Genomic DNA, 15,457 nt, shown 5'->3' with positions numbered 1-15,457 from the left:
AATAAGACAATAATAAAACAACAAATTAATAAAAAACAAGCCTATTTCAATACCTTTAACCTTGTCTGACAAACACCTAATCTCTTCAATCATTATCTTTCCAAGGGTTCGTAATTATAATTATACTACCCCAGAAAAATCGAAAGATCCTTCTAAAGAACGATATAAAACACAACATGTATAAACAGTTAGTTACAAAGAGGTTAATTACTAATTACCACTTAGTCTAAGGATTACTTGGAACTGCAACCCTGCTCCTGCTTAGAATATAAACAAATTGCCAACTCTTAATTGTTTACGTTATTATTTTTAGTTTAAAACTTGTATTTTGTTGTAATAATGATTTGAAATACTTACGTATAGTACAACTTATTTACGAATTATTAAGTGATTTTATTAACGCAACGAAAACGTTTTAATGTATTTATTTTGCAAGTAAAATTTAGAATTGTTGAATGTTGTTAATAATTGTTAAATGTTATGTTATGTTAATTACATAATCACACAAAAACAACGGTTGATTTAAATAAATTATATCCACCGATAAATTATGATATAAATGGTCATACAAGATACTCAACTTGCCTTTTGTTTGGACATGTTTTTGGTCCATTTTCTAATAAATTTATTTTGTAAACTTTGAATTTCACGCAGCAGGAAAGATCATAAACATAGCAATTAATCGATTACATTTCAAAAGGATTGAATATGATTATTTTCCTTATAAGTATAGTTAAATAACACGAACCTCTAGACGACCTTCTTTTCGATATTCTTACAATTATTTCCATTTTTATTACAATATGCATATGATTATTTAAGATCGTTAACCTTTTAACTATAACTAATATCAGTATTGTAAAATGTTATATGAGTCCAATATCACAAAATTCAAACTTGTTTGAATAAACTCTCACTTCTTACAGAAACAAAGTTGCGTCGGATGGTTAGTTTTAACTTTTAAGTATGTAAAATTCAGATTAATGAAATACGACGTTTACTTACAGAATTCAAAATTAAAGCTCTCCCAATTATTTGATGAAGCAATGCTATTTCCATACTTGACCGCAAATCTAACAAACACCAACCTTATTTGCTAAATAAAAGATCTTTTCGAGACGTTTTATAACCATATGCCATCAACCGTTGACTGAAAGCAGCGGAAGGCCAATTTCCTTACACTTTCCTGTCTCCTTATTGCATACCGTCCCTGTAACAAACGTTTGGGTGAATATCCGAAGTAATAGACTTGAGGATTATCACGTTTGAGTAAAGCATGAGTAAAATATATGGAGTAGAATTGATTTAGTATTTGATACTGACAGTCGATAAATGTACATAGTTTTCTTGAAAGGAAAATAAATATTTTTACATCCCTACTTCAAAACTTTATTAAGTATATTTTAAATAATTAGTTACAAGAAGTTAGGCCAAAAAAAATGGAAAGACTGAAACCTTCATACGAAAGAATAAGTGTAAACATGAATATTCTTCATTAACATAACTTTTTTTTAAGTTTTTACGTTCCATTCCATCTACATTTCCGACTGAAACTTACGTCGTAAAATATAGTTAATCTACGACTTATTTTTAAATCCGCGTGCTTGTTTTCATGGCATACACTCAACAATAATTCTATTCATGTATAAATAAGTGTGTTTTGTAACATTTCTTAGTCTCTCGACAGCTTTATAACAGAGGAGATAGCTAATAGATTGAGGTTAAGAACACAGTCATAATACCCGTTACAACATGGCACTGTATGTATCTACGATTGAAGATGTGGTACCAGTGAATCTGTCAGGGTATCTTCACACAATACGGGTTGTATTTGGTATTGTCGATATTTGAGAACACCTTTGTTCATTGGTTCTGCAGCTCGTTTGTTATAACCTGGATGAATGAATGGTTAAAATTTAAGACTTTGTTTAAATATTGTTGATAGAGAAATTCAAATATCTTTCTTTTTATTATTCGAAACTAATTAGGGCGGTGGTGACTTATTCGATACTTAACATCAGGAAAAAAATGTACTTAGCTTTTCTTATCGTGTGAAAGTTAAACAAACGATAAAAATACAACAATTTATTTTAACTCAGCAAAAAAAGATGAACTTTTACCTCTATATACATCAACTTGAATACCTATTACTCTCTTATTTCAAAGTCGGGTCATTTATTCATCCCACAAGTGTGAAAACACCTTTACCAGGCTCTGAGAACTTGCATGTTCGTTCATGAATATTATAATGGTACTAATTGTTGCATTAGGTTGTGCACACTGGTTGTGCTTATGATGGATATAACTTGCGCCAATAATGGATGCATTTGAAATCTTCGTTGAAAAAATTTTATATAAAATGTACAGTACCTAGCAGTGATTTCTCTTCGTATTTCATCCCATATATTTAAGATAGTTATGTAATAAATAATAAGTTATTAAAAAATCACTAAGTACCTTTCTTTTTTAGAAAATCAAATGCCTTTCTGTTTAGATTTCGCTCCTCGCTATCACGCAAGGAAATGTGAACTTTAAGTAGAGTGGAAATAAGAAAAGAAAAGTTATAATAAAAATATTATTAAGTTGCGATTACATCTCTTTTAACATATCTATACTTATAAATAAAGTTAATTGATGTAATGATAAATAAATAAATAAATACCTCAGGCAATATAATACTATACTATTATACCTTCAAAAGCATCAAAAAGAGATAGTAAAACCAATTTCTCACCCAGTCTGTATTTAACGATATAGACACACACGGTTCAAATTACGTCAATTCTAGTTAATTGTCCATCACACTAACAAGTAACAACAGAGCCCGTATACCTACTGGCAATTATTGTTAATGCATATAGGTTAACTTCATCATTAAACAAATCCCCATAAAATATATAAATAGATGTATATTTCTTTTGAATACATCCAGCTCGCACTATCTTCAAGATTTAATAACAAAAGTTATTGAATATTGACGTAGACGCTGAAAATAAAATTTATAAAACAGTATTTCTAAATTTAAAAATAAAACCCCAATTATGTTATATTGTTTATGGTATAATAAAAGGTTAATAATTAAAATAAAACACGACTGAAAATTGATTACGCTCTCGATTTTGTTTCGCTCCATTATCAGCACGAGTTATAAGCATAATTAGTTTGCCGGAAAATCATTGTAGAACGTATTAAGCTTCAAGTAGACGTATTGTTGTATATTCAGTATTTATCTTAATTTAAGCTCTGCTATATTAGCAACAACAGCATTGTAATAATCTATTTCATACATGGAACATTATGTTATAGAAATAAGCCCGGATCTTATCCAACCTGCATCACGTTGTCCAAATAAACATGTAAATAATATTGTTCTCTATTATTTTGTTTTATTAAGCTAGCACTGGCGTTTTGCGAAGTCTTCTAGAATTATTAATAAATATAGAAAATAATGAATAAATTTAGTAAATATGCATTATATATATTGCATGTATAATTTAATAGTTCTAATCGCAAATAGTTATTGTTTATTAAATCTCATCCCTGATTTTTGAAGTGAAAACTTCTTTAGCGGCGTTGAGCACTTTTTCTGTAATGGATAAAAAATCTTAAACTCGCGTCAGGACACGTGACCTGATCGAAAAAGCGTAAGACGGATACCATTCCAAAATATCAAACATGCTCAACGTTAATAATCAAGTTTTCACTTCTGCCGGCACTCCCGCCTCCCGGAGTGCAACCCGTCTTTTTTTAAATTAACTTTCTAAACACTAGATTTTAGAATAATATTCCAACAGGAAAGCTAACCTTTATGTTATTTGCCAAATCTAAAAAAACTAAACACAAAAACTTTTTAAATAGAAAATGAAAGTACATAATTCAATCCTTCCAGCAATTATATTTTCTGTGAAGGAGGACCAGTCATTTTTTGTATCAATATACTTAGGTCATCGATGTATTAATTTTAACATATTATTATAACTAAGCTGTACTACAGACTACTACTGTTCTTCAATGGAAAATAGAAATAAATATAAAATAATCACTTACAGCTGTTCATGTATTCAAGGTATACCTAATAGGAATAAGTGAGATGATAACCTTATTTCCGACGTTTTCTCAAAATCATTGACCTTAGCGTCAAATTATTGATAACAATGGCATATAATTGAATCATTCGTGGTCATCATATTATAATATTTAAATTGTGCAGTCAATCGGACCATAGAAGATAATTTCCGAACACATGAGGCTTATCTTTGGCATTTATATCCAGTTTTATAATAAAGGAATACAGTAAATAAGACAAATGGAGCGATCAAATTATTATTTTTCGATTGCATTTTGTTCCGATTAGAATTGAAGGTTATTTAAAGTTTTTAAACAATCTTTATCTATTTTAAATCCGAACAAGTTGTTCAGAGCGCAACAAATGTTTGAGGATAAATGCATCATTCAAAAAAATTACATTTGTTCTAAGTTTGTTTATATCTGAGTACCTACCTAATGAAGTAAATGACTGGGTACATAATCTTATATATAAAAATGAATCGCAAAATGTGTTGGTAAGCGCATAACTCGAGAACCGCTGAACCGATTTCGATAATTCTTTTTTTATTATATTCCTTGAAGTACGAGGATGGTTTTTATGTAGAGAAAACGTAAATATGTACCACGGGCGAAGCCGGGGCGGACCGCTAGTAATATATAGAACTAATCGTCTGATAAAGCTGTATTATAAAGTCGCATCTTTAATTATTCATCATCAGATCCGCAGCATCATAAAGGCACTGAAATTTCTAATTTATACTATTAGGTATTATCTATCTCAAATTTCGATAAATTAAAATGAGCACGCAGTACATTCATACCTCATCATATTATAAGACCCCGCAACGAAAGCAAAGCAATAATATCACATTACAATTGTCAAACGCAATACGATCATTCATACTTCCCGTCAGTACCCTCTCTCAATCATTATCGTTATTGGTCGTTTACAAATTATTCTAAACTATTGGAAGAGATAATTGTGCGATAATATTATTTACTTTACCCCAATGACCCGTTGATAAGGAGCAACTTTATTCATTTCGATTTATGTTAGAGTCTGTGCAAAACGTGTGACCATGCGTTGATCCGTGATCCAAAATGTATTTGTGTGTGACTTTTTTGTGTTTGTGTGTCGCTGCAGTGCAAGGATCGGGCAGTGAGTACGCTTGCATACGTTTATTTCTTCTTTTTATCTTATATTTATGTAATTACGAGACACATGCATGCTGTGTTGGTACCAAACTAATGTTAAGTTTGTAACACATGCAAATTATCGTATAGAATAAGGTCAATTTATCTATATATACTTCATTTTTATAAAGCTTCATGTATGCGAGTTTATTCAAATGAAATACACTAATTTGAACATGCTTGTATTTGTTTAAATACCTTCATATTTTATTTACGCAGTTATGCATTCCTGAACTATTGAAAATACCTACATACCTATTTATGTCGAACTAGATGCGCTCCGCGGTTTCACCCGCGTGGCTCTGCTCCTGTTGGTCTTAGCACAGTATTACAATATTATTTCCTACAGTAATGAAACGCCTTTGATGTCGCGCGATGCCGCCGCCAGCGTAGGTACTTACGCTGCCACACGAAAATACGCTAGGGTTGCAACAAATGGGAAATAAAACAATTGTGATTATTAATATTATGATGAAATCATTTATTCATATGTACATTCAAAATAATTGCGATTATTAAATCTGATGTAATTATTTGTTCATAAATATATAATTACAGATATTGCACTGCTAAATATTATTTACGTGGACACTTTATTTTTGGATGTTCTTAATTGTATATTATACCATTTAACTAAGTAATGCATTCGCATTGGGATGTACAATCTGATTAGAAAATAATGAGGACAACATATACATAGCTTTGATTTTAATTCAACAGATACAATTAATACAATCTTTCTGAAATATTGTTTCCTTCTGGGATTTCAATGTAGATTTACATCCGTAAACGGAACAGTTTTTGCGCGCCATAATAGAATATGTGAGTACCTATGTATAATAAAATTATTACACAAAAAATACGACTGCGTCGTCCTTTCGCGATAGGTAAAGCAATCTCAGCGTGATTGCTTTACGCGGCCCGCGTCGCCCGACCCCCGCCAGTTCCCCTCCGTTTCTCTGCACAAGTACATTCGTCGCACTACTGTAGGATGGTAATACTGTGGTCTTAGCGTGATGATATATAGCCTTCCTTCCTCGATGAATGGGCTATCTAACACCGAAATAAATTTTCAAATAGGACCAAGTAGTTCCTCCAAATTTTCAAATAGGTGATTAGCGCGTTCAAACAAACAAACAAACTCTTCAGCTTTATAATATTATTACAACTAAAAGAGGTAAACATAAAAACGTTTCCTACAGAATTGAACGTTGTTTCATCATCAAAAGCTCGATTAATTCGCTGAAAACATGCGAACAATTAAATAAATAAGTACACAATGTTATAAACCAGATTTTCCTGTCACAAGCGACTGACGACCACCGCAGCTTTTCCCAAAATATAATTATGATCATTATAGCTACTAACGACCCGATTTTAACAAGAAAATATTTTGTGATTAAAAATATTCACTTCCAATATATTTTGATACGAGTGTATCAAAAGGTCCGTTTCATTGAAACATTACTTTGACGGTGAAATTAAGCCTTTGTTTATAATTAGAGAAATTCATACTATCAACACGACACAACAAGATTATTGTTATATATTCGTAAAGAAAATGCATGTGTTATGTGGAATCTATAGGTACTAAATACTAATATTATAAAGCTGAAAAGTTTGTTTGTTTGTTTGTTTGAACGCGCTAATCTCGGGAACTACTGGTTAATTTTAAAAATTCTTTCGTTGTTAGTTAGCCCATTTCTCGAGGAAGGCGATATAATATCATATCGCTAAGACCAACAGGAGCGGAGCACTGCGGGGAAAAAAACCGCGGAGCATAGCTATAAATAGGTACAATATATAGTAATAAATGCAATATAATTAATTCATTCTCTATGTAGTATGTACTACTATCCACTGAAATTAAAATGAATTCTTCAAGAGGAGAGTGAACAGGTACATTCCAGGGAAGCACGCTCCATCTTAGGCCACATCTCAGCTTACCATCAGGCGAGATCGCAGCGTAAAAGAGAAAAAAAAATTAAACGTTCTCTTTTCAAACTTCGATTCAATATAAACTAATAAAAAATACTAAGAAATAAGCGTCTAATATCTGTGTAATTCATTTTATAATCTGTTCAAAACATAATATGTATTGAGTCCATTCCAAGGTCCAATAATTAATTATGTTTTACGTTACATACCTACTTAGACATTATTTGTGGACATTATTATTTATTAATTTTTAATAATTATTTCAATATCCATAATATTATAATAGGAACTTAATTATGTATTCAAGTGCGCCAAAAGTGACATCTCCAAACAAATAATGAAATTCAAAAACAAAACATAACTGTTTTATACAATGTCACTGAAGGTGAAGGATACACAGTGTATGGGTCCACACGGTGACGAAACACCCTTCTGTTTATAATCATTAAATATAATTTTAAAGCTAATATAAAACATAAACAGGATATAATATTGTATATCGAGATTGATATCACGTTATTAACAAATTATAGTAACGTATGATACCTACTTACGCAAAAAAATAAGCATTATTTCTAAATTCAACTGTTCAATCGTTCTTTTTATATGTAGTAGGTACTAGGCAGTCATGTCCAATTCAAGTTTCAGCAGTCAACACTCCTTGGAAAAGTGCCGAAGCAAACTTTTACCAATTTTACTTTTTTTAAGAGAAATATTGGTTTTAGTAAAACCACAGACTAATAATAATATACTACGTATACAAGTAAAACTATTATTTAATATATTTCGATAACTATTCGCGAACAACGCCAAGGACACAAACTATTTTGACATAAAGATATTTAAACTTAGTGATGAAAATCGTTATCGTTTTCAAAGGTGCTTCTCTAAGAACTTATTGAAAGTTATCTCAATTAGCTAAAGTTTATAGCATTATAGTTGCTCATGGGTAAAACTTGTCTTTGCGAATAGATATTAGATAATGAGTAGAAGTTTAGTTGCTTATTGTTCACTATTATTACACATGATAGCGTTTCAGATACCCCATTATGGTTGATAGTAGTTCCGAAGTAGTTTATCAACAAAACCTGAAACAATATTCATCAAACTGTTATACTTTTGAAGTTTCCAGTTGAAAAATCCTTCTAATATTATAAATGCGAAAGTTTGTGAGGATGTGTGTGTGTGTGTGTTTGTTACTCTTTCACGCAAATACTACTGAACCGAATACAATGAAATTTAGCACACATATAGAGGGTAACTTGGATTAACACATAGGATAGGTTTTATCCCTGAAATCCCACGGGAACGGGAACTATACGGGTTTTTCTTTGAAAACGCGGGCGAAGCCGCGGGTGGAAAGCTAGTAGTGAAATAATTTGTGTTTTGTCTATATTTATTTCGATTATGTCTGTTGAAGTGACGCTCTTTAATATGATAAAGCTAACGACCTAAAATTTCCCACGATAATAATATTATTTATAGCTTGCCCATATTATATTACATAGCTAGCAAAATAGGTTAGAAGGGTCTCCTTGAATTGTCAGTGCGTAAACGATAAAATCACAAGGACCTGAATTCGGTCTAAAGCAGGGGTCATGGGAGGTCCGTTTATGAAATACTAGATTTCCGCCCGCGGCTTCGCCCGCGTTTTCAAAGGAAAACCCGCATAGTTCCCGTTCCCGTGGGATTTCCGGGATAAAACCTATCCTATGTGTTAATCCAAGTTACCCTCTATATGTGTGCTAAATTTCATTGTAATCGGTTCAGTAGTTTTTACGTGAAAGAGTAACAAACATCCATACATCCATACAAACTTTCGCCTTTATAATATATATTAGATATACAATATACATACCTATTATCTTCCACCACGGCTTGCGACTTGTAGAGCTTTCAATTGTTTCAAATTCTTAACTTAGTTTCACCGCAATTGCTTGGCTTTTTGACACTGACGAACATATTGATACGTACTGTTAAGTTGCGGCGTATTTGTAAGTACATATTTTGAAAAAACACAAATATCTTGAAAAATAATTTCTTTATGCTTAATGTTAAAATATTTATCCTGCTACAGTAACCTAAAAACATCTTTATTATTTAATTTATTATGTATGATTCTTTAAAAAGTTCGATCAAAATATCTAACAATATATTTAGAACCTCCTCATGAGCACTAAACAAGACACACTTGACGGGTTATTTCTGATAAAAATAAGAGCACTCAAAACGTTAAGACGTAATGAAATACTTCCGTAATTGACCCCTATATCAATTCATCTTTAATTATTTTCAAACCCAAGCGTCCTAGTCTTGCGAATTACGAAAAAATATAACATTACAAGCAATAAAAAACAGGCTAAAGATTAAAGGAAGAAATTAAATTAACCCATTACCCACATAAATTTATAGGTAACCGCAACATGAAATAAAAAAATGCATATATTCAAAAAGTAGGTACATATTTTAGGAAATAAGTGACTCTTCATATTAGAATGTTTAGTAAATTTAATAGATGACCTTTTTATAGAAAATAATTATTTAAGAAAAATCATTTTAATTTATTCCTATTATCATGCAGTAGATACCTATTATCCTGCTATTGTTTCATTCAACTACGTTATCAATTTGCTTAGGTCATGCTTAGGTCATTTCCATGGAACGTCACATCAAATGTTTAAAACTTGTTTAAAACATTTGATGTGACGTTCCATGGAAATGAAGATAACGATTATTTCTAAGAATTTAAAGCTCTGATGAAAATTCACATAATAATATTGATATATCGCAACTGTTTCAAACGAACTTTATTAAAATGTTATATTATTTTATTGTCTCTTTTCTCTTTATAATATTCGTGTAAATAACGTTCAGCGAGATATTATACCATACCAAGTATTTATTCAAAATAAATAGGCATTAGGCAGCTACCAAATACTGGAAGCTATATAAATTGATAGAAATACCTAATTCAGTATTTCATTATATTACAATTATTATTATAAATAAATATATCCAGAATCAAAATATTCGAAAATACCTACATGCATCATTTTATTGTGTTAGTAGCCGTAGTTATTATTCCATGTCGGCGGTTTTCAATACTCAATCGTTCCCATTTTACGTTCACGCGGGATTTACAATCTCTCGTAGTTTACTTTGCATTTCTATGTATTTTCAATAATTTTTGTTTCACACACTTGATTTATTTCCTACTTTCTAGAGATTTATGCTATTTGTAAATATTTTCTAGCCTCTACCTATATGACAAATGACGCAAAATAGCGCCCGCCAAAAATTTTGCTCGAACCAAGTTTTAAAAATGATTATCTAAGTAATTAATAATTACCGATGAAAAGTTATTTCTTTGCACTTTGTCGCATTAGGTACTTGAATTATTATATGTATGCAATATCGCACACGCACACTCGAGGGCATAATATTTGATGAGTTTCTTGGTTTTTTGCTTTAAAACAAACAAGACATGAACGCGACCATCGCGCTAAAGCGACTGAGTGCAGTGAGGCCAGTTGACCTATGTTGAGCGGAACATAAGTGATGTAGGCGGTGTCGTCTCCATACGTAGTAATAGTATCTCAATGCTTTCATATTGAATATTGTTTGTTTCTTTGAAACTTTTGGAAATAAATAAACTTTTTTATCCAACTAACTAGGTACATAATATTTTACAGATTGTTAAGCATATTCCATTTTGTTTTTTTCAGATTCTTTGAAAGATCCTTATATCTGCGGGACACCAACATGTGCAGGTAATTAATAATTGATGACTTCAGTAATCTTTATTTTTTCGGTATGAATCGACTATCTTCCTATTAACTCAGGCCCCGGAACCACAGAAACAATAGAAAATCTATTGTGTCTGGGACCGATCGGGCCGCTTGGGGCTCAATGGGATAATGTATAAATAGAAATAGTGTCAATAAATTATTACATTTGCTTCGAACATATAGAAGTGCTATAATGTCATAATTCGTATGAAAACCGCTGTCGCCAAAATCAACACATTCAAACCGAAAGCTAAACAGTCCACACAAGTAAACTATGCCTTTTATTGGACAGCTTGATTTTAGTGAAAATTAACTTAACTATTAAATTAAGCTTTTGAATATGTATCCTAACGCATCAATTTACGGTTTATTTTAGAATAACATCCCTAAGTATATGAGACTTTTTGCTCCAATACGAACAAACGTGATAGTAAGAATGGTCGACTGTGTCATTCATTGTTATTTCGATTACTATGGTGACACTCGTAATACTTGTAAATATTCTATAATTTTAAGGAAAAACGGCATTATTTCTAAAAAAAAATATTTTCCGATGAAATATTATTCCTTTATAAGTATAATTACAACTTGTGGAAGAATTTCCGCAATGGGAATTGCTGAAACACACCATGTATACACTCATACGTCTCCAGAGCAACTGAACAGTGACGAATGCACTGGTGATGTGAAAATCACCTGAGTGGCGACAAGGTCACGCACGCTTACGACTTCTAGTGTCTTGTTTCTATGGCTTCGAAGCTAACAACATTCACTTTACAAAAGTATACACTAGGTACCCTTGACTACCGTCAAATTTTGATGTCATATCTTAATCGAAAAGTCGAAAATCGATAGTCAGTAGTCACATAGATTGAACTGTCATTAAAACTCGGAATATTGACTGTAAAAACCATCTCAAAACTGTAATCTATAAAATCTTGTGTCACAAACAAAATCTGTAATTATAATTTGTGGGTAAGTACATTAAAAGATTTCATTGTAATAATTGGAGCGTATTACAATTATTGACAGTTGACATTAAACCGCCGGCTAAATGTCAAAGTTTGTTTTGAAATTTGTATTTTCATTTTATGAAGTTAATGTTTTATTTTTGAATAAATAATACATTTTTAGTCATCAAAATCACTTAAGTTTACCACTCATTCTTTGATATTAATTATTATCTCCGTAATTGTGAAGTTTTTAGGTGTAAAATCCACTAAACTGGTATTTTCGAAACATTTTCAGCATCAGAAAAATTCAATTATTTAACATCTGTGAGCTATCACTATGAATACAAAGTGAATGTGGAAACCTACTTCGCTGGATCAAGTAATAACCGATCAACTCTCGATATTAAAACAGAGGTAACTAAATTTATATTTTTATTTGTTGTTCAGTGTCTATCGCACTCATCCGAAGCGCTCCGAAAGTAGATTGTTTTTCTTTTTGTTTTGTATTATCCTGTATTGTACTCTACTAATCCTAGGTAAAGTAAAGGCCTCTTTAATTTTTAATGTATTTATCCTTCATGATATTTTTTTAACTGTATAATAATTTAAATGAAACTACTACAAGCTATAAGAATTGTTCTTGAAAATCTTTATCTCATATTATAATCCTATTATCCTTATTTGTGTAATTTCAATGCTTTCAGGCGATACTACAGTTCATTAGACCTTGTGAAGGTATTCTTAGATTAGCAGATGTAACACTCATAGACCAAGATGAGAATTATCCTGTGGAGAGAGCAGAAAAATTCATTCATGCTTTGTCCCTTTTTGATCTCAGGTAAAGTAAATATTTGACATGTCACATCCGCCAACCCACACTTGGCCAGCGTTATTATGGCCTGTATGGAATGTATAATATGGGCTGATAATGATGAAACTAAATATTACTTTCAAACACTACAATTCTCTTCATAAACTGAAAAATAGATTTTCTTTTGTTTATGTAGTAGATGAATTTGTGTCTTAGAACTTAATCATTATATTAATATGATTAAACTAATAATAAAGTAGAAGCTTGGTTTGATAAAATAAATTTTCTATTATTTGTGGGTTACAAATACAATGCAAAAAGTGTGGTGTTATAAGTTTGAACTCTAGAGATGGATGAAGCAATTTCAAATGAGTTTAATACAGTAACATTTTTTAATTATACAATAAAATTCACATTTCATTCGACTTTTAATTACAATTATATATTATTTTTTACAGATTTTCATTTCATGATGGTATTATATCAGAGATTTGTCCGGAAGACGGGGAGGAAGACTGGGTGGTTAACTTCAAAAGGGCCTTACTATCTCTCTATCAGAATAGTATGAAAAGATTTGATATCAATTTTAAAGGAGCTGAGGTATGTTTTAAATATAAATATTTATCAGTTTGTTGCATTACTTAAATGTTATTTTAAATGGTGATGATTGACAATATTTTTGTCATTTTATTATGATGAACCATATAGAATTGTGTGATTATGTTGTCTCTGTTTTTATTATAAGTACATACAAATATTGCTCTGTCATCATCTAAACTAATATATTTTTTTTTAATTTTGGTGTTAGTTCACAATTTACAAAACATCGCACCTTTAGTAGTTTAGGTAAATGTCAAATGTAGTGATTTGAATGTCCTCAAATAGAGCAGTAGTCAGCTCAATATTTAAACTATATTTATGAAACTTTAATTTCAGCAAGACATCCAAGGTACCTGTAATGTAGATTATGTAGTGCGAGGCCAAGAACAAACCAGTCTCGTATTGGTGAAGACGAGAGATCTATCACAGTGCAGAAATAGATACAAATATATGTCCATATTGCAAACTGTGCGATATGACTTCCAAAGTGTAAGTAGTTTTATGTTTCTTACATAATTTAAAAATCGTAAATGATTTTTTACCTACTTGTACTTGTTCAACAGTTAACTGTTAAAAGTTTCACTTTTTTAAACATTGGTAATTGGTAGATCTTAAACCAACTGCACCAATTTTTTCCATTTTTTGAAGTGAAACTTCTTTATCGGGGTTGGAAAAAAATTTAGTGTTACATTTTTCCGTTACGCGCCATCTTGTTTTTGTCCCTTACACGCGTGATTGACGTATTTCTGTAAAGTTGCATATAGTAAATTATTTTTTGAAAAATAAGGTCATAAAGAAGTTTCACTTCTTACGTGTGTACACTAGTACAAGCACACATTATTTTTTTTAATTTTGTAAAGCCTCTTGAGAAGATATTGTAAATTTTGATTTCTCTTATTGAATTCTTTAAGCGCTTTGAGAGTAAAATTTCAAGGCCACGTTAAGCGATGATTTTGTATGTTTTTTTTTTACTTAATCTCACATCTCTAATTCGTTACTCCTTGTCATTTCCAGAAATTCCAAACCTGGCCAGTATTAAAATCGGAAAGCAAATGTCGCATTACAGTCGACCATCATGTATACAAAGCAGTGAATTGCAAAGAGAGACATTTGTTCGAACCGTTCTCTGGCAGAAACTCGGGAGCTATGACCACTGTTATACAAGATCTGTTGCTTATAAAGGAAGTTAATAAAACGGACGATGAAACTGTGGATAGCGAGAAGAAAGGTTTGTAGGCAGTATTTTTAATTTTAGCTTGTACATATAAATCTAGAGGAACAAATAAGCCGATAATGCTTGGATTTTAGGATATTACGTAAAAATAGTTAATATAAAAGCTTTTATTAAGCGTTTTTAGACTATGTTTTCTTATTTAACATAAATCATGTGTAAAATTAATGGTATGGAATTTCTTATTCTTTCAATCTATACTTCACTAAAAAACTCTGCCCAACACACGCGTAGGCAGAGTTTTGCTTCGGACATATTTTGAGCTTATTGTGAATCTGGTTGTTTATACACATCAATGATAATGTTATTTAATTTTTTCAGCGTGGACGGTAATTCATAAACGGTCGAATTTACTCCATCATCATATAGCATACGGAAAGTCTGATACTGGTGAATTGAAATCAGCAAGAGATGTATTGAAGTTACTATGCTTGTAAGTATGCTTTTAATTTTAAGATTTATACTAGAGTATTGGATAAGGAATTTTGCGCTCTATTTATGATCTATCTATATAAAGATATGCTATTCAAAGGTATACAATTAATATCGTAAAATTTTGCCCATTATTTGTAGCAGTTTAGTTTTCTAGAAGTGGCTAGTAGACTGTCCAATCGTATCTTTTTATAGTCTCTTGCATATGTTTTACTCGATTCAAGCACCACGGAAGATCCAAGACTATTCTATATTGTTTTTTTTTAGAGTAAAACCGAACACAGACGACGAAATGTCAACAGTAGATGAAAATATGGACAGTGGTTCGACAGTAGGACTGTGGGGCAGACTTGTGAGATCAGCTCGCAAATTGCACCACCCTGCGCTCGCACAGCTGCTTGCTAGAGCACCCTCTATATGCGCTGGGGCTACGTAAGTATTAGGATAATACAGTGTGTTCTAA

The 15,457-nt window shown here is 31.3% G+C and overlaps 1 protein-coding gene across 1 annotated transcript in view; it reads left to right on the top strand.

Annotated features, from left to right (window-relative positions):
- Positions 1–5,118: 5,118 nt before the first annotated feature.
- The window catches only part of Apoltp (Apolipoprotein lipid transfer particle), a 66,590-nt gene continuing 56,251 nt past the window's right edge, over positions 5,119–15,457 (top strand). The window contains exons 1-9 of the mRNA XM_090115139.1: positions 5,119–5,206; positions 10,905–10,949; positions 12,216–12,334; positions 12,625–12,758; positions 13,190–13,331; positions 13,668–13,820; positions 14,346–14,559; positions 14,884–14,995; positions 15,262–15,426. Of these exons, the coding sequence (XP_089971265.1) occupies positions 5,149–5,206; positions 10,905–10,949; positions 12,216–12,334; positions 12,625–12,758; positions 13,190–13,331; positions 13,668–13,820; positions 14,346–14,559; positions 14,884–14,995; positions 15,262–15,426 (1,142 nt within the window). The 5' untranslated portion in view covers positions 5,119–5,148. The remainder of the gene's footprint in view (positions 5,207–10,904; positions 10,950–12,215; positions 12,335–12,624; positions 12,759–13,189; positions 13,332–13,667; positions 13,821–14,345; positions 14,560–14,883; positions 14,996–15,261; positions 15,427–15,457) is intronic.

The sequence above is a fragment of the Colias eurytheme genome, chromosome 22 (assembly GCF_061535395.1).
Source record: "Colias eurytheme isolate Ceu_HAF_F1 chromosome 22, ilColEury1 Martin Lab GWU primary, whole genome shotgun sequence".
Lineage (NCBI taxonomy): Eukaryota > Metazoa > Arthropoda > Insecta > Lepidoptera > Pieridae > Colias > Colias eurytheme.
Note: the sequence above shows the minus strand (reverse complement) of the source record. Positions and strands in the feature narration are given on the sequence as shown.